Source organism: Geospiza fortis, unplaced genomic scaffold (assembly GCF_000277835.1).
Source record: "Geospiza fortis unplaced genomic scaffold, GeoFor_1.0 scaffold11, whole genome shotgun sequence".
NCBI lineage: Eukaryota > Metazoa > Chordata > Aves > Passeriformes > Thraupidae > Geospiza > Geospiza fortis.
Window position 1 is genome coordinate 4,008,630 of NW_005054304.1, and position 19,577 is coordinate 4,028,206.

Consider the following 19,577-nt stretch of genomic DNA (forward strand, 5'->3'; position numbering starts at 1 on the left):
GTGAATTTCAAGGACTTGCACCAACTAATACAGAATTCAGAGGACAGTGGAACTTCTTACCTTAATCTGAGTGATGGAGGTGTGGGGACTGATAGATGTTTTGGGGTGTGAGGTGGGGATGGGGCTGATAGTTTACTTATTTGATTTCAGGGTTTTTTTTTAACTATGACTTTACAATTCCTTCCCATTCAAAGAAAAAGTGAAGATTTTAACAAGACCTTGTGATGACCATCTCTAAAGTTAATTAGCTCTAGATCCAGATTATTCTTAAAAGATTGAACTTCTGGATGAATATATTACCAAAAGAGATCTCAAGACATATCACTGATTCACAGCAGCTACAGTTAGGCCTTCTCTTCAGTTTATAATGCAACTTTAAACCAAAAAAGCTTAGCTGGCCTTCTCTATAAACACATGCTTTTGAAGATAAAAACTCACATTTTTTTTTAAACACAGATCAAAACAATACAGCATGTTAAAAACAGCTTGTGTTTATAAATGTTAAATACATCCTGCTACTCATCTGATTCAATTCTTGTGACACAAGTGTCACATTACAGTGCAAAAAGACAACTGCTGTGTGCATCACAAAGCTCTCTGGAATTTCAGGTGCTTCAGTGAGTGCCTGGGGAATGCAGACCCACCTCTGTCTGAACCATTCCATGTCTCTGCAGGCGCATGGTGCGCACCAGGTCCGAGATGTCGAACTGCCAAAACAATCAGCAAGTTAAACACTCAAAAAAGACAGACATGCAGAACAAAGGAACCTCCCCAGCATCAAACCAGGGAATAGAATTAGGTACATTAGTAATGAAACAAATAATTCACTACAGCCTATGTTTGTCTGGTAGGTAACCAGCATGTGCTGTCTCTGGGCAATCTGCATGTGGCCCTACATCAGACACTCTCCCCTTTTCTTCTGTTCTTTCTGGACACAGGCAATCTTGCTTACTCTGAGCTAAGCATGCAGAAAATAGTTTCAGACATTCAGAGGGAGCTTAGAAACTCCACTGAGCTAAGCATGACAGCTCATCTTTCTTGGAAATTCACCACAGTTTTGCTACCCCAGGCTGCTGAGGGACATAAACATAAGGAAGCTAGCACCCTCCTGTGGATCACCCTAGAAAGCAATCCCTGGTTGTGCTGGAAAAGCCAATTCACACACACCTTCCACCAATTGCCCAAGCCATCATGGCAACACCATTTTTCCCATGCCATGTGCCAGAAGTCCACTATGGTAGAAGATGTCCTTGCCCTGAGCTAACCCACTGGATATCAGAGCTCTCCCCACCTGGGATCACCAGCAAAGAAACACAGTACTGCCAACAGCACGGCACACTCTTTAAGAGAATGTATGGATTCAGTGGAACACTTCCTGCAGGTCAGGAGCGCCCCTGGGCCATCCCCTGGGATACTCACATCGAGGTCTCTGCCGATGAGCCCCAGGACCACATCTATGCAGATGAGGGTGCCCGACCTGCCGATGCCTGCGCTGCAGTGGGTGATGATGGGTCCTGCCTTGTGCACGTGCCTCATGTAAGAGATGAAGGTGAGCAGATCATCCGGCTGCGAGGGCGTGTCGTGGTCAGGCCAGGCCACGAAGTTCAGGTGGGAAATGTGCCGCACTTCGCCCGTCTGAGGGCCAAAAACAACACCACCGTTTGGCACGTGGCAAGAATGAAAAGAAAGAAATGGAGTTCCCAAAGAAAAGTCTCAGAACACAGGGATTTGCCCAGTGAAGGTGCTTTGTAATTCAATACAGCAAGAGCTAAACTGGAAATAACTAGTAAGTAATTTGAAAGTGTAAGGTTCACTGTGCAGACTGAGCTGATCACACAGAGGAATCAACCGGCCAGGCTGAATTATTAGTGAATTAATATCCTTACATATGTTTCTGTGGCCAATGGGGACCAAAATTTAGAGTCTTATTAGCATAATTAAATCATAGCCTGGCCCAAATGCTTTCTCCTGTAAAGGTCACAAAGCAGCACAAGCTGCCACAAGGAACAGCTGCCCAGTAATGATCACTGGGCAAAGAGGGGAAGTCCTGGGCTGCCTCTTGATGAGACAATGCAAGTGAAAGCAGGAAAGGCAGAAGTATAAGGATAAATATGGCAACACAGAAAATACTCTAAGCTTGCAGAATTAGATTCACTCACCTGAATCTCTTCAAGCTCCAGCACTCTGATGATGAAGCCCTTCAGCTGCTGAAGTCTCACAAGAGCGAGGCGCAGTCTGTCATTGATCATGGTGGTTTTATTGAGCACATCTGGCCAGTAACGCTGACACTTTATCTTTTCTCCCTCGACCTCCTGAGTCATCATGGCAATCACAGTACAGTTTTGCTCCCAAACCATTTGCCAGAAATCTGCTACAGTAGTAGGAAGAGGTCCTTGGCAGGCAATGTAAACGAACTCCTCGTTCCCCACGGGCATGCGAATGAAGCTGGCATTGATGTATCCACCTTCCACCCCGAGAGGGACTCTGGTGGTGTCATCTGTCACCCCCACACAACAGAGAGACCTCATGTTAGCTGTGCACATCGTCTCACCTTCACACAATACAGGCTGAACCTGACACACTCACACAGCACTTATCTCCACTGATGCTTCCACAGCTTGCTTTAGAAGAAATAAATCACTTAAATACTTAATTTAGGACACTAATCAGTACTTTTAATAAAGAAAAATATGTCTGCAGGAGAAATATAAATCAGCAGACAGGTGGGATAAGCAATTTGAACTGCAGCAACTCTGAAAAACAGAGGTTGAGTTTTTCCTCACATAGAACTAACCTCTGTCAGTTCTTACTTCTCAACACCGAACAAGCAGAATTTTATGGCAGGAAATTTACTGACAATAGTACACATGTCTGTTTTCCCAATTCTGCATGGGTAAAACTAAAAAAGCCTTGGTTCCACATGTATACATCATTTAAGACATGGGATCTGCTAAAACAACTGAAAAAATCTGCGAACATCCGTCCCCACCCACCACAGCATAGTAGTATATTGTTCACTGATCCTAAACTGCTTTAAAAATGCTTGCTTTATTTTCATCCTTACTAGGATTAGGAATCAAACCATGCCACCTCTGATCCAATCCATCTGACCATACAGGTGGTGACAGAATATCAACTGTGAATTTCAAATGAGTTAGGACTTACAAGGAAGTATGTTTTTATATCTGTTCTTTCTCCTGTTCTCCTTTGCTTGTCCAATCAAACACTGATCCAGAGGTTTTAACTCCTGGAGGTTCTGAAAAGAAGCAATTATGTGCATTATGTGCATTAGGAAACACTGATTGGTAATAATAGCAAGAGTGGTTATGTTATCAAGTCATCAACAAACAGAATAATTAAAAATCAAATCCTAACATGGAGATGCAAAATAATGCAGTCACAAGAAGGAATCTTTTACACAGCTAAGAAAATGAAATTAACAAAAAACCCCAAATCAAACCCTATACGCTATCAGTAAATATTTTATCTCATTGTCTCAAAAAAGAGATCATGTAACATGGCTGACTTAAGACTTTGAAAAAACTGATTTAACATTCAGCAGCTAGACTTTACAGCCCTTGCCTATGCCTGTTTACATTATATTCACTTGGTAATTTACCAGAAGCAAGAATGATGCAAAAAGCACTTATGAACTGAATTCAAACTGATCTCATCTCTCAGCAGCTTGTGGGAGAAGGGAGAGAAGTCTTTGGTGTCAAGTCTTTTAATCTCTTTTGAGCTTCCAATTAAAGAGCTGTGGAATTCAAGGCAGTGATGATCCAGCCATTCTATTTTTGTTTCATACTGGGAAAAAGGACTTTAGAGGACAAATAGTTACTCACTTCAATCTCTTTAGAAGGGACTCCCTGTTCCAGCAATCCACGCAGCATCCTGATCACTGACTTCAATTTGGCTCCTGAATATTTGCCTCCAGGGAGCACATTCACAGTAGGGAGTGCAGAGACCTCTTCATTTGTCACTAGGGGGAAATCTAGCAGAAGATATAAATATAAATAAATAGCTAAAACCGGGAAACACAAACTGAAGCTCACAGTTGGATTTGCATGTTGCTGTTTTCTCCTGAATGCTCCCATACACAGAGAGAACACAGTTCTCCTCTTAGTTTGGCAGGCAAAAGCAAATTAACTAGCAAAACCAGTAAGACACAAAATCAGCTCTGATGAATCCAGTAACTAGGGTGAGTATTTTCCTGAACTTCCAATAAATACATTGAAACAAACTTCAAGTGTATTTTAAATGTAAGTTCTTCACGCAATAACCTACAAAAATGGATGGACATGGACAGGGATAATTCAGAACTCTCGACATTACATCCTGTGACTTGTTTTTAGCACTAATACTCAACATGTATACAGCACATCTTACAATTATCTCTTGGAAGGACATTTTTTTTTCCAATACAGCTTGCCTCCCATCAGGTCTTCAGTGCTTCTCTGAAGCACAACAAAATTCATAAACCAAGTATCTCTCTGGTACTGCAATTAGAAGTGTCTTAAACCTACTGACTTAGTCTGAAGTATCACATGGATTATCCTTTCTTCTTTAAATGAATGCAAAGGACTGCTATATATGAACTTCAGGAACTAACATTTCTAATGCTAGCTTAAAAAAAGTGAAGACTAAATCCTGCCAAACACATCCAACTGTACAGATGCCACTCTGCCACACTGAGCAGCACTGGAAGAACGAAGATGAAAGTAATGCCTCATCTGAGCATGGGGTAGATGGTATGTGAAACACATGATGTATCAATCTAATCACAGTCAAACATATATTTATTGTTGCAGCTTTTGTGAGACAGATACTGAGGAAGGAAGTATCTCAGCTAGTCCCAGCTTTCTACAACTACAGACACAACACTGCCAATACTTGTTCCTATTAACTCTCACACACTTACTACATAAAAATGTAGAGATCCTTCCCAGTGCATTGCTGAGCTGTTAGAATCTTCCTTCTACCTGCCATGACACCCTCAAAACATATCCAGGATATCTCAGAATTCACTTCTGTTTATATAAAGTGACCCCGAAGTTTCCCAGTGATTATGTTAAATGTCCTTGCCTTTATTCACATGCTCCTGGCTGACTGATTCAATCGGCAGCTCATCGCTTCCCCACGTGATCTCCTCCTCATCTGCCTGGCTCAAGGAAGGCTGTGGAGGGGATCTATGAGAGGACAAGGTATGGAAGTAAGAAATAACACCCAGAACCAACACATTTGCTACCTAGTTAAAAAAACACCAAACAGGCTCCACCAGAAAGTAATTTATAGCTACAATTATTTCTGCACTGGAGCCCTAACCAGTAATCTCAAAAATGTAAACTTTTTTTGTCCCCCCCTTTTTTTTTCTTTTTACATCTCCACAGGGGATCTTAAAAATGTAACAGTGGAAAAAGAGCCAGGAATATACAAATCTAGTAATAACTATCACTGCAATTATTTTTCAAAGGCTAAGCAATTAAAGATCATCCAACAGCAGATTTGTACTACTCACACAATTCACTACACTTGAGTATCTATTTCCAATTGCAATTTTTCTAACTTTGTTGAAGATACTGATGAATGTATTAAGTATTTTAAGTCATAACGTCACCAAGTCTCAACCCCAAACTTCCCACAAGCTTAACAACATAAAACCATATACATTTTCATTGAAATTTCACTTGGACTAAAATTATTTCACCAAGAAAAACAACCTTGGAAATATCTAAAGTTCAAAGTGGCTCAAAGTGACAGCTAGCTAGTAACTTGGTCAGTCATATGCTTTTTGCTCCATGGAAAAAACAGTAAGCCCCAGGCATCCAAATGGGAGCTGATAGAGCAGAGGAACTCTATATCTGAGTTGCAGTGGTGTAAAACCAGAAGATGTAACACTAATAAAGGTTGTATAGATTTGAACTGGAGACAGCATTGACTGAATGTTTTCTTCACATCCAAGTACCCAGTTGTTAGCACAATGCAAATGATGTTATTTGGAGACATCTGAACATAGTCCAGTTACTTGCTACAATGACATATGAAATGAACAGATAAAAGTAGGGTGTAGTAAACCACATAAAGCTGACTAGTATTAAGAAAAATTACAACTTTTAAAGTAAGGAACAGATCAAAAGAACAATTCAACAAGACATTGGACAGATGTTTTATTTGGTTTGTTTTGGGGGTGGTTTCTTGGTTTTTTGTAGTTGTTCTTCTCTCATTTCAACATATTACACTTCAGACTTCCAGACTTCATGGGTTGCTTTCAATCAACACTAGAAAAGAAATTTTACCTTTCTGGTACAGCTTTTACTTCACAGAAGTCTTCACACCCATTTACATGTGTTGCCTAGAAGAAGTATTTCAAAACACATTAAAAGACATAGTTGCAACATTCACATGCTGCAAGTTTTAAACCATTAACAATTACTGGGACTATTTCTGAAGGGTACTAAGTTCAAAGCAGCACATAATGGAAGACTTTCCTCTTTTAGACATCTCATTAACCCAAAATAACAGAGGACGAGAACACTAAGCACTTGGAAAGACACTCTACTGTAACAAGGCCAAAAAGCTATATTAAAATCACTCCTGACTCACAGCAGCAGCAGAGTCACCTAAGTTTTCCCCAGCTGGCTTTTTTTTTGTTTCTAATACTTAAGAAACCCTTTATAAGCTAAACTTGTTAGTAAAAACTTCTGCCTTGGAGCTGTCAAGCCACAGTTCCCACACTGTGGATATGGAACACACCTCTAAACGACACACATTCGTATTGACACCTTCCTCAGCAGACAATGAAGACTCTGCAGCACAGAGGAAGGCATTTCCATCCTTCTTTCAAGAACAACTCTAGAAAATCATTTCTACTTTTTAGGCCAACTTGCTTTTCCCCTGCCATACTGGGCCAATTTTACTCGTGGCTCTCCCTGGAGCACATTGACACAGAGCCAGACTCCTGATTTGATTTTCAGCTCTACTAACTGGACAGAAAGCTGCAAGAGCCAGGATGTGCTGGAGAGACAGAGTTCTGCTGATTTGAAACAAGAGACAAAACCCAGACTTCCAGTAACTGATGTAAACCAGGACATACAATAACATAGAGTAAACCACATATAGAATTTATTCAAGCTAATGAACTTATCCTAGCAAAAGCAGCAGGAGAACAAATTTTAAATCCATATTTCCACATTTTGGACAGCATTCATTTTCACTGTGACCACTTCCCTTCTTTGAGCAGGAATCACTGAAATCTTTTAGACTAAAAAGCTGAAGTAGCATTAACAAAGTAGTTTTATTACCACTCTTTTTGAAAAAAAAAGCTGATGGATTTCATATGATAGCGTAAAATAACTTGAGCTTTGTTCTCTTACATAGGTAATTTATGATAATCATATGCTATTTAAAAATAAATGTGTACACACCATTTAAAGCTACTACCTACACCGTTGTAGTTTAAAGGACATGTAATGTTATTTCCACCAATTCTATGCCAATAAGGAAAAAAACTGAAAAAGCACTTGCTATCTTCTTGCCATCCTACCTCTGAAAAATCTTCAGGTAAAGATGACCCATCACAGTCTGTGTCCTCAGACTTATCTTCTGTCACCCTTCCATTCATCTCTGCTGAACAGGAAAATCAGGGGATACAGCATAAACACACCAGAAAATGCCCAGGAGCCACCCTCTCACAGATGTGAATCCTCTTCCACCTGTCTGGCACTAGACAGGGAATAGAGGTGCCAGAAAAACCAAGAAACACATTTAGAGGCCCTTTGCTACCAGAGTGTTGGAGAGTTCTTACTGCATAGGATAAACAGACTTTAGGTTTCTTTATTTTATAACTGGAACAGCTGCCATGTTATGTGAGGTTGCTTTCACAGAATATCTGTGTCACAGAATAACTGATGGACAGGCTGCAGCTACTGAGGTATCACATTCCCCCTGCCAGTGGTTTTTCTGCAATTCAGTTGGATTTAAGCCAGCAGTAGATCCAAACCAGGATTCTACTCTTCGCATAACAAAATGTAATTAGGACATGCCAGATAAAATCTGACTTGTATCTCTTTGCTGTGGAAGCACACTGCTGCCATACCCTATGGATTTAATTCATCTTCAGTCATAAAGGACAGCCTACAGGAAACTGGAACTACTGGAGCTCCAATGATATTCCTCAGTTGAGATCCTGGCACAGCCAGAACTTCAGTGACCCCTGACTTCTAATGCAATGACCAATACAATAACCCAATGACCTTGCACTCATGACCTGAAATAATTACAGTTTTGAAAGGTGTATATTGAGTTTTAGAAGGAATCTCTACAGAAGCAGCAAGCATCTTGCTTGAATTTTTGGAACATGCATACAGAGTGTGATGCCACAAAGGAACTACAAACCCTACTCCTCACTACATCTAATAATAAGTAAAAGTGAGGAGATGGAATGAAGCAAGAGAAAGGTGTACAGTCAGAAGCAGGTACTGAAAAAGAGCCAATCTTTCTAAAAGAGACAAAGCAGCTTGGTGAATAGTTTGGTTTTGAGAGATCTCAACACATTTCCAAGTTGTATAATCTGAAGTCAACGAAATACTGAAATGCTTAGCACACCAACATGACTGCAGCTGCAGGACCAGGTACCCAAACAATAGGAATTTCACTCAAGAGACAACTCTAGAATAGGAATAATTTTCTCAGATTACTTAAAGCAAAAATCAGATTTTTCAAACCAGAACCTCACTTATTACATTGCATCTCACATTCATGGTAATCAGCAACTATTTGTCTGTGTTCAACTTGGGAAACTTCCAGTTCAGATATCAAACCAATGTTAACCAACTCCCCTGTTGACAAATCAACTGCTTACTTGGCACCTTGTTTCAAAGTGATTTGCTGTCAGGGATGTTCTTTTTAATGGCTCAGGTTACCTGGCAGGTGATTTTCTGATGCAGCCTTCTTGAGATGTAGAAGAGTCTGAGCCTCTGAAGTTGCATTATTCTGATTCAAGAGGTTCTGAGCTTCCTCATCTACAACATCCAACAGATACTGGACAACTTCATTGTGGTCATCCTCATCATAATACTCATCATCTGGAACCTCTGTTCCTGAAGGCAAATAGTGCAAAATGACCAGTTTTCCCAGTACAGAATGGTTTGCAAGAACTAATTTAAAGGGGCAGACACAAGGCATTCTTTCTAGCTGTTACCTTGGCCTTCCTTTATTTCTCTCTAAGACAAAATCCAATTTCCATAAGTCTACTTTCAACATCAACTAACTCCCATAAAGCAAAGCACAAGACTTGGAAATTATCTTCTAAAAGTGACTGCCAGCCTAGCATTAAATTATTTTAGCATATTCAACCATGGTGTGATTCTCTTGTGCTGGTACAATAAATGCAGAATGATGCAGTCCCCATCTCACCTCCTCTTACCTGATTTGTCAGTGTGTTTAGGAAAATCTGACATCTGGTTGCTAAATCCAAGGGAAGGTGCATCTTCTGCCCCTGAGAAGTTCATTAGTGCTTTTGTGTGATGGATATTGTTTTCTGTATTTCCCTGAGCAGGTCCAAGGATGCCATTGCCATTGACCTGAGGAAGCAAAGAACAATTAACAAATTGTTACAAATTACCTCTTAAAGAGCCTGGCAGTTTGTTGAAGCAGCAAACAACCACTAAAAAGTTTTCACCTCTCCTCAGCAACAAATAAAAACCTCTATTCATATCATCTGAGATATCTGGGTGATGGGTGGGAAGTTTCACATTACAAGAGCAAATAAAACAAAATTAAAGCAACTCAGAAAAAAAACCCACATGCTGATGAAGCAGCAGCTTCTACAAGAGAATACCTGGTAGTACTTAACATTATTTTAATCTCTATAAAATGTATGCAAGCTTCAGTACTTTTGGTCCCACAACCTCAGCATCTCTAAGGAAAAACTAAGGAAAAAAAAAAGAAAGGAAACCACCTAGCAAATACAATATGAAAGCATCTGCAGAAACTGTGGGCTGAATGGAGTATTCTGGATGACAGCCTTACATCCTTCTCGTAAGACAATTTGTCTTTCAACAAAGCAGTGCCATAAGAAAGAGCAGATCAATCAAAAAAGCTTGCATTTTTATTATGATCACTGCTTATTCATGTCAATTGATAATAGTGGGTTTGTATACTTTGATCAACAGATTGTTTAATTCAATTATTTAGTTTTAAAAGTGTTTCAAGTAGATCCTTTTCTCTGGTTAATGGTAACAGGCACAAGAGAGGAGCATCTACCTTGGGCCCATAAGCATCAGTTGACTTCTCTGTTTTATCACAGGGATCACCACAGGAACAACCTAAACAAAAATGGGGAAAAAGCAACAACTTTTTCTCTGAAATTAAATTAGCCCCCACTGATTATTTTTATAAAAGAAGCAAGTATTATTTAATACTACGTTATGACATGAGTAGCATTTCTGCCTGGTTTCTGTGCATTGCCAAACTTCTGTCTGAATGACTACATCTCATATAATGACTTTCTGAATGTTCTATTTAATGTGATCAGAAAGCATGAATACTAATACAACTAACCAGCTCAAAGCAAAGAGAAATATTGATAAATATTTTAACAACTTACAGTGGAAACATGCACCTTTGACAACAGTGTTGATTCCTTTTTGCTAAAAATGTACAAGATACAGCCCCACAAACACTTGTCATTGACTACTTTTTTTAAAAATAAATATTATCTGACTCTTGGGTCCTTCTTCAAAGGAACCCTTCTGCTCTATATTAGAGAGAATTTCTAAACTACACAAAAAATTATGTAATACAAACACTGTTGGTGAATCTCTCTTCATGGAGCTTTTAGAGGAAAGATCAAGCAAACTCCTGTTGGAGCTGGTCACAAAAAGCTGGACTGGGATAGTATCTTCTGGTCCATATCAGTTCCTTTATTTTTATGAACAGGTGAATTTCACTTGCTGGGAGTAAGCACACAAATCTTACCATTAGCTTTCATTGGCCATGGACTTGAGTTCTCAGGGCTTTTGGATTTTGGGAACACTGCATGACCATCTCTGTGAAAAGAAATATTTACAGGAATATTTATTTAAAAAATAAGCAAATCACAGTAATCAACAGATATCGAAGTAAACAGTGCTACTGGTAAAACTGCTAATCATTCCCAACCAACTTGGTGTCACTTGCAAACTGAGTGAGGACACATCCAATCCCCTCTTCCAAATCATCAGTAAAGAAATGGAACTGGATTGGCCCCAATACTGAGCCTTGGGGAAAGCCCACTAGCACCATTCACCATCACACTCTCACTCCAGCCACGTTTTAACCCAGTGAAGAGCATCTCTCCAAGGCATGGGCTGCCAGCTTCTCCAGGGGAATGCTGTGGGAGACAGCAGCAGAGACTTCACCCAATCCAGCAGACACATCCACAGTCTTTTCCTTTTCCACCAGATGGGGAGCCCAGCCATGAAAGTAGATCCAGTGGGCCAGGCAGGACCTGGCTTTCTTGAACCACTGCTGGCTGGACCTGATCCTCTTGTTCTGTACATGCTGTGTGGTCACACTTGAGGTAATCTTGTTCCGTAACCTCCCCTAGCACTGAGGTCAGCCTGACAGGCCTGGAGCTCCCTGCATCCTCCCTGCATCCTGCAGATGGGTGTCACATTGGTCAACCTGCAGTCACCTGGGACCTCCCCAGTGAGCCAGGACTGATGAGAAATGATGGAGAGTGACTTGGTGAGCTCTCCTGCCAGCTCCTTACATATCCTTGGATGAATCCCATCCATCCTCACAGACCTGTGAGTGTCCAAGCGTCACAGCAGGTCTTGGACTAATTCCTCCTATCTGAACACTTGTAGCTCACAGCTGGATACAGCCTTGTGCTCCCAAGAAGCACAAAGCACAGCAAGTACTACGTACCCTTGTGCTCCACTGCAGCACAAAAGCTGTGAATTTACAGACCCTTTCTGTAGTCAGTCCTCAGTAACATGTGGTGAATTTCCTGTCATACTGGGAACAGGTTTTACTCATACACTCTCAGATACACTCATACAATCATGCAAGAAAAACAAAAAGTACAGGGAAGCATCTTCTTCCAGAACACACCTGGTTGCTTTGAGCACCACTGTTGGAAGGCATGTTTCCAGCATTCTTTTGGCTTCTTTCAGAGTCATTCCTTGTGTGCTTACTCCATTAATGTAATGGATAATATCTAGTACATGGAGACTCTCCTCTCTGGCAGCAACTGATCTGGGGAGAATGTCACTAATATACACAGCTTGATAAAGGCTGTCATGGCCTCCTGACAAGGTCAAACCTTCACAGGGAAAGAAGGGGAAACAATAAAAATCAAGGTTTCTTTGTAACTAAAGGAGGAGGTTTTCCTTTAGGGCAGAAAGCAGATTAATTCCGTGTTACCTAGCTCCTCCTTATGGCACATCAGTGTAATGTCAGGCAGCAAATGAGGCAACACTGGCATCTTTGGTAACTCCAGAACACGCCCCAGCACTAATCTGACAGTCCTGGGGGCAGCTCGCAGGAAGTTGACAGCATCAGTATGGCTCATGTTGGTGACATCAATGTCATTCACCTGCAAGGACCAAAGCAACACAGGTGTCCTTGTTAGGTCCCAAGTAAGACAGCATTATTGAGGAAGCATTCATTGCTGTTCTCAAGTGCTATTGAATCATGAGTCTCAGAAGGTGTATATCTTTGTCCTTTAACCACATTTGACTTAGCCTACAACACAGTTAATTTTTATTTTTTTTTTTGGACTCAAAGTTGTCCTTTTTGTTCAAGCCCTGTACATGAAAAGGTGAATTCTCTCACTTTTATGAGTCGGTCTCCAGGGCGCAGTCTCCCATCGCTTTTGGCAGGATCCTGAACAATGTCATGCACGTAGCAGCCAACACTGTCGTTACCTTTGGTCACTGTGAAACCCAGGCTGCCCTTGTCTGACTTTGTCAGAGTCACTCGGAGCTCCACTTCCTAGGGGGACAAAACAACACTTTACTAACAGGCAATCAGAAGAATTAAGAACATTTTACTGAATTTAAGATAACTGATTTACCTACTGATTTAAGTGTGACATAAGGCTGGAACAATATTTCTTATCAGATTCAGCTTAAATGCTTCAAATAAGCATCTCTAATGAGTTCTAGACAGAACCAAATAATGATTTACATGGAAATAACATGTGGCCAAAAGTCTATGAAGTAAAATTCTGAAGGCACACGTCAAAATTCACACCTTATTTTACCCTAAACTAGCTGCCATATATAAGAAAGGCTCTGTATTTTTAAATATCTCAACACATCCATAATTATTCAGGACAAAGTAAGTGAGCATATTTTGCTACAGTGAGACACAATGCCATAGAGCTTATCTGGAAACTGAACACATGCACGTGCTTTGCCCATTTTAATTTGCATTAATTTTGATTTGAAAGATATGGATCTGTCTCATTTGCATTAAAAAGTCACAGAGCACCAGAAAGGATGGAGAAAAAATTCTGAAGAAGGGAGTAAGAAAAATACAGTTTCTTGTCAAATGGGAGATTGGCTACCTATAACCTGGAAGACCCTCACAACTGGGATGTATCAAGATTCCATTTAAATTTTTTTCAATCTTTGAACAGATTATGCGGGGATATGGAAGTCCCTTCTGATACACAAGACACTTCTGTGGTGTCAAAACCTTTTTCAGAAGAGCCTCAAAAATAGGCTCCATCTTGCAGCAGAAGAGAAAGTCTTTGGGATTCATATTTATAAATGCAGCAAAGAACAGGGTCTCCTGATGCCCTTGATGCCTCAATTTATTCTCTGACCTCTGAACAACCACCTAAAACTAAAAGAGCAGAAGCAAGATATCTGCCATTTAAGCTTCCTCTAAGTACAAGGTTGAGAGGTAGGTAAATATTTAATGCCAAGGTTTCCAGGATGAAATGACCCATGAAATGGACATACACACATCTACCTATGTACACATTGATGCCTCCACAGCCACAGAGGGAAATGTATCAGCTCTTTAAGAGCTCACACAGAAAATACCTGCAGACACTGGTATGAGCAGCTGCCATTGATTACAAATGGCAATGTATGTGCCATTTGTTAGGCACACATCCAGAGTAGTGCAAGTATAACCTACAGCTATCCCATTTGTGAATTAATGTGCCTAATTTCTATCCACTCTCAAAATCACGACTAAAACAACCACAGCAGGACATTTATGCTCCTGAAAGACAGAAATAATATATTACTGGCTCATATTCTTCAGCATTTTTTTCCAGCTGGGTGAGTAATGAATCTATTTCTCCCAGGTGTGAAGTCAGCTCAGAGACAGGAGTAGCATAACAGTCATTTATTAACATGGACGTGGTAACATCAGGTACAGTTCTACAGGTGGGGATCACTGGCAAATCCAAAGGCAGATCACTACAGATAAAGCAGAAAAAAAAAGAAAAACAGGAATAAGTACAATGTGGCTGTCATTCATAAATTAATATATGAACCAAGATTGACTTTATGCAGATCTAAAAATCAAATCAAGAGAAGTATTTCTACAAATAAGTCCAATGAACTACTTCTATAAACATTTCTGCAGAATGATGAGGATCATTATCAGCAGCATACCTGTCCTCCAGCTCTGCCTTGCTGGGAGCCTCCTGATCCGGATACAGGATGGTGCGGACAGCGTCCCTCTGGCTGGGGTGTGCCTCGTACTGAGCCTGTGCCCGTGCCTCAGCTTCCCCTGAGGCCTGGTACAGCGCAGAACTCCAACCCAGGCCCACCTGGGCTGCTGACTCCATCACCTCCTCATCACCACTTCTGCTGCTGTTACTGTAGCTGTCTCTTCTGGAGGGAGATTTTAGCCTTTTCTTGCTCAGATCAGTAGTTTCATTTTCATCTGAGCTGTCGCCTTGTTCTCTATTTGATGGACCAGAAACTTCTCTGCTGACCTCTGGGAAAACTTGTTGGGGCGAATGGATGGGGGTCTACAAAAGCAAAAGCATTTACTTCATAATAATCCAGTTCTGATGACAAAAGAAAATTTCAAAGACTGCATAAAGTTACCAAAAAACAAGGAGTCAGTGGCTACTGACTGAACTGTTGAAACACATCATAGCAGAGTTCCAAAAAGTTCAATGCAACTTGGCCAAGACAAAGTGTGCAAAACTCTGAAATTTATGCTGCTAAAAACCTTTAAATTCATCTAAGGAGAACAAAAATACTTTAGCTTCAGAAAGCCTACTGACAGCTACTTCTAAACTATGCCCAGCAGTCTTCTATGCAACTACCATGAAATCCCTTCCAACCAGAAGCTGAGGCTCACAGAGCTACTGAAGTCAAACCAACCTCACAGAGGAGGGAAACAGAAAGGCTGTCAACCAAAAAGCAACAGTAACAGACTACAAAGACTAAGATAATTTATGCCAAATGGTGACTGTTAACCAAGTTATTAACCACCACTAGATTGAATAACAATTTTGCCAATTGTCACATATTCCCAAGAATTATGCCAGCCAGCAGACAGAAAAGATTTTAAAACTTCATTTATGCTTTCATGGTCAGATTCTTGTGTATATGAACACATCAATATGTGGTAATGTAAAGAAAAATTTCGGTTTTCCTCCTCTTTTAATATGTGCACTGTTTTATTAAAGTTACTGTTAAAGTTTTATAAAGTTCTATTAAAGTTGCTGCTATTCCACATTACAAACAGGTCTATTATAGGAATAGTAATTTGTGTTATTAGTTTGCTCAGTTGCTTATCTCTCACTCCAATCCTAACTTCACTTAAATTTGTATTTGTCTATTTAAACTTCTCACATCAGACTTGAATGATTTTATTGCTTGAAAGTAATGTTAAAGTAACTCAGAAGCACAGAATCAGAGTATCCTGAGATGGAAGAGACCCACAAGGATCATCCAAGCCCAATTCCTGGCCCTGCACAGGACAGCCTCAAGAATCACACCCTGTTGTCAGAGAGCCTTGTCCAAACACTTCTTGAACTCTGGCAGGCTTAGTGCTGTGATGAATTCCCTGGGGAACTTAAATTGAAGATCTGTCTCCCTTAGTTTTACACTTTCCTGTATTACAGAAAGCCCAATTTTCAGGCAATCTGTCCTCTACACTCTCTTTTGTTGAAACACATTTCATTCCCACTTCTTCAACTATCCTAAAATGGCCTTCTGTTCTTTCAATTTATTTACTGAAGCATTTTGAAAATATTCTTTGAGACACCTCTAATTTCCAGGAGGTAAAATAAGACAATATTTTCCTTGTTTTTAAATACATCAACACCAAATTGATATTTTGCAGAATATCCTTCACAGAAATATCCAATTTCTGATATCAACTTCAAAATATTGGGCTGCAAAGAAATCTCTGCTCCAGAAACACTGTGTTAAACGAACTTCTCATGCCTTAGGTCACAAAATGGAGGAAAAAAGCTTTTGAAGCCAAACATTCCTTTAACAGTGCACTCCTAAGGGATTCATTCCAAGAACCACATTTCTGCGACCACTCTCCCCATTATTCCATCTGCATCTTGCAGATGGAATAATGCAGATGGAACTAACCCATCCACCCACCAGATTGAATAAATGAACATTAAATAGCAAATAATTAAAAAAAAAATCCCATTCCAGACACCTTACCAGCAACGAAGGGTCAATGTCTGGTAGTATTCCAGATGGTGGCCGGCAAAGGAGAAGAGAGACCTCTGGAGATGTTCCCCTCAGAGCAGAGATGACTTCCTGTGGCCACAGAGGGATTCACTGTCAGATGCAGACTTGCAGGACTACTACAGTACGAGTTTCACTACTATGGGTACAAACCTGCTGGGACAAGCCCTTCAGGGACGCCCCGTTCACCTTCAGGATGACGTCCCCGATCTCAATCTGCCCGCTCTCTGCTGCTGGCTGCCCAGGGAAGAGCTTCTTCACCCGCACAATCGTCGAGCCCAGCTGCTCTGGGGCCAGGTTGTCCTCACGGCAGAAACTGAACCCGAGGCCTGAGCTGTTCTTCAGGAGTTTTACCTCAAATGTGTTCTCTGTAAAAGAAACATTAACTGTGGGTGTACCAGCTGTGGGTTCCTCTGGGTCTGGATTGAAGACACTTGAGATGGCAGTTCATGTTCATACTCAAGTGTTTACTATTTCTTATCAGTAAAACAGTGTCATTACTGTGAGCTGGGCAGCTTTTCATTAGAAGGCACAAAATGGCTAACAGTCTCTTGTTACAAGGTCTTTTAAGACTAAACTGTCCAATTAAGAGCTGACACCTAGATTATTTTCCCTTTTAACCCAATAAGTGATCCCAAAGAGCCCGCAATGCAGACTTTTCTGCCCAATTACAAAATGCCACCCAAACCCAAGAAGAAGAAGGAAGAAGAAAGCATGAAGAAGAAATCCAGGATGACACCCTGTGCCCTCCATCTTGCTTCTATACTAAAAATTCCAAAATCTAAATTTCTCACCAAGTGATGCACATACACTACTCTCTATAATCTACTTCACACTTTTGTGGATTCTAGTCGATCTTGAAGTCTAGGAAACTTTCTCCATGAATGAGGGTCAAAGCTCCCCTGGGGGTCAGAACAACCCAGAGTAGACAGAAAAATATTCCTGGTGCCCTGGGTTTCCACAATTAACTTATTATTTCCTATAGCACATGGCCATGGACAGAGTGTCTGGTTCTCACATTCCAGACGCGACAATGTGCAATCTCCCCCTCACATGGTTCTTTCATTGAAGTTGAACAGAAGTGTTACCCAAAAGATCCCTCCAGGTTAAAGAGGATAAAAAGCTGATCACGACTTCTCAGTCAGCTTGTCTGGCCTGACAACATCAATGTGTAGGAAGGCAGTCTCCAAAGGACTATTCCCTAGGAAGTCCATTAAGGAACCTTTTAAAGCACAGAGTGACACAACCTTTCCAACCACTGATCAGACATTAGTGAGAGCAGCAACTGGAGCTCCTGGCAGCCATCACAGAGCCCATGCAAGAAGACCCAAAGGTATCTGCAGGGGTTCTGCCATCTGGGTAGGCTTCCCTTCACCTGTACAAATCACCAGCAAGAGGCTGAATTGCGTCAACCTCTAGTCAGGGGCACAAATCCTTCTCTCTTCATCTAGCTCTTGATGTCTTCTCTCTTCTACGACAGGAGCTGCAGGACCCACAGAAGCACTCATTTATATATAAGTATCTAAATTCCCCTTGGCACTCCTTAATAGCACCAGATACAGCAGCACCCCCCCTAACTCCAAGCTTGCTACAGCCTTGGCATCTAAGGTGACACTGGGAAAGAACGTGTAACAGTGAGAGAGCAAAAAGTTAACAGTAGTTAAACAAAGTAACCAAGATGTGAAAGGAAGTCTTAAAAATAAACACAACAGCACAAAGAGACTGCATTATGTGCAAGGGCTTGGTATCGATTCTTATCAGGTCAATTTTCATCCTAAGAAGCAAAGAAAATCTTATGAAACTACAGGATGCTTTGACAGTTAAGACAATTGTTCTGTGGGAGCTGACCTGCAGTGACAAAGCTGTAATCTTTGGCATTTGAAGATTCTGTTACTGGCTTCTCCTGTGGCTCACACTGCCCCACCTGACTTGGGAGCGTGCACTGTGGTGTCACTGGAGCATGAGCCTTGGCCCCTGAAAGCTGACCTTTCTCCAACAGCAGGTGCACCACCTAAAGAGATGAAACATTCTCCAGTTAACTGGCAACAGAGATAGCACAGTCTAGAGTATGTGTTTCCTTCTAACTTCTCAAGGTCCAAACTTTTACAGCAGCAGGTGTTATAGACACTCCCCTCCCCATATATGTCCTCCAATTATTCCTTATTTTTTAAGGGTTGTTAAATGGCAACCTCCAAAATACACTAATGGACTCACAAGACACTTGCCAATAGAGTAAGAAAGGGTGTTCTTCCTATAAAGTTGTGAGGGTGTTAAGAGGTGTCAATGATAGTGTCACTTGCACATTTGTACAGGGAATTAAGTTAAAAACATTTTATAAAATGAACACAAATAGCAGTTCTCAGCAGTTCTGAATGTGTACGCTCACTGGCTATTTTCAGGTGTGCCAGGAAGCCAAGGAGTCCAAGAAAGCAAATCTAAAATAACCATGACAACACTGGGGAGGATTCCAGTCTTGAGGCTCCTTCACCTCTTTTCTCTGATAGAGAACTGGTTCACCACAGACAGGAGCAGCCACTCACCTGGCCTGTGTTTCTCAGGGTTTCAACAGCTTGCTTATGGGTAGCTCCTTCCAAACTGATCCCATTGACAGAGAGCACTCGGTCACCTACATTAATAATTTAAGAAAAAGTAGGTAGAGCATCAACTATAAAACATCTATGATACACAGAAACTTTCAAGCCTGAGCTAACAAGGACAGTTATTTAAGGAAATTCTCCCTCCCTTCCATGTTCTGAGTCAAGAAGAGAACTTTGTAAATAAACGATATGGTTCAAATCAAAGGTCTTTTCCAATCTAATGATTCTGTGGGATAATCCCATGTCAAACCTAGTATTAACCATCAGAGTGACAGCCTGCCAGAAAGCTCAGACTCTTTATTCAAGA

At 40.9% G+C, this 19,577-nt stretch overlaps 1 protein-coding gene across 3 annotated transcripts in view; it reads right to left on the reverse strand.

The window, feature by feature from the left end:
* PTPN13 (protein tyrosine phosphatase non-receptor type 13) overlaps positions 1 to 19,577 on the reverse strand; it is a 34,189-nt gene that overhangs the window by 848 nt on the left and 13,764 nt on the right. For 2 of the 3 annotated variants that reach the window (XM_031066419.1, XM_031066420.1), the window contains 21 exons: positions 19,214 to 19,299; positions 18,522 to 18,684; positions 16,827 to 17,041; positions 16,647 to 16,745; positions 14,619 to 14,980; positions 14,246 to 14,420; positions 12,817 to 12,975; positions 12,406 to 12,577; positions 12,094 to 12,304; positions 10,975 to 11,045; positions 10,261 to 10,322; positions 9,422 to 9,578; positions 8,919 to 9,095; positions 7,541 to 7,623; positions 6,294 to 6,349; positions 5,083 to 5,186; positions 3,843 to 3,991; positions 3,166 to 3,256; positions 2,160 to 2,497; positions 1,420 to 1,635; positions 645 to 707 (listed from right to left, as the gene is read on the reverse strand). In XM_031066419.1, coding sequence (XP_030922279.1) covers positions 645 to 707; positions 1,420 to 1,635; positions 2,160 to 2,497; positions 3,166 to 3,256; positions 3,843 to 3,991; positions 5,083 to 5,186; positions 6,294 to 6,349; positions 7,541 to 7,623; positions 8,919 to 9,095; positions 9,422 to 9,578; positions 10,261 to 10,322; positions 10,975 to 11,045; positions 12,094 to 12,304; positions 12,406 to 12,577; positions 12,817 to 12,975; positions 14,246 to 14,420; positions 14,619 to 14,980; positions 16,647 to 16,745; positions 16,827 to 17,041; positions 18,522 to 18,684; positions 19,214 to 19,299 — 3,209 coding nt within the window. The remainder of the gene's footprint in view (positions 1 to 644; positions 708 to 1,419; positions 1,636 to 2,159; positions 2,498 to 3,165; positions 3,257 to 3,842; positions 3,992 to 5,082; positions 5,187 to 6,293; positions 6,350 to 7,540; positions 7,624 to 8,918; positions 9,096 to 9,421; positions 9,579 to 10,260; positions 10,323 to 10,974; positions 11,046 to 12,093; positions 12,305 to 12,405; positions 12,578 to 12,816; positions 12,976 to 14,245; positions 14,421 to 14,618; positions 14,981 to 16,646; positions 16,746 to 16,826; positions 17,042 to 18,521; positions 18,685 to 19,213; positions 19,300 to 19,577) is intronic. The other variant, XM_031066418.1, reaches the window with a different exon arrangement.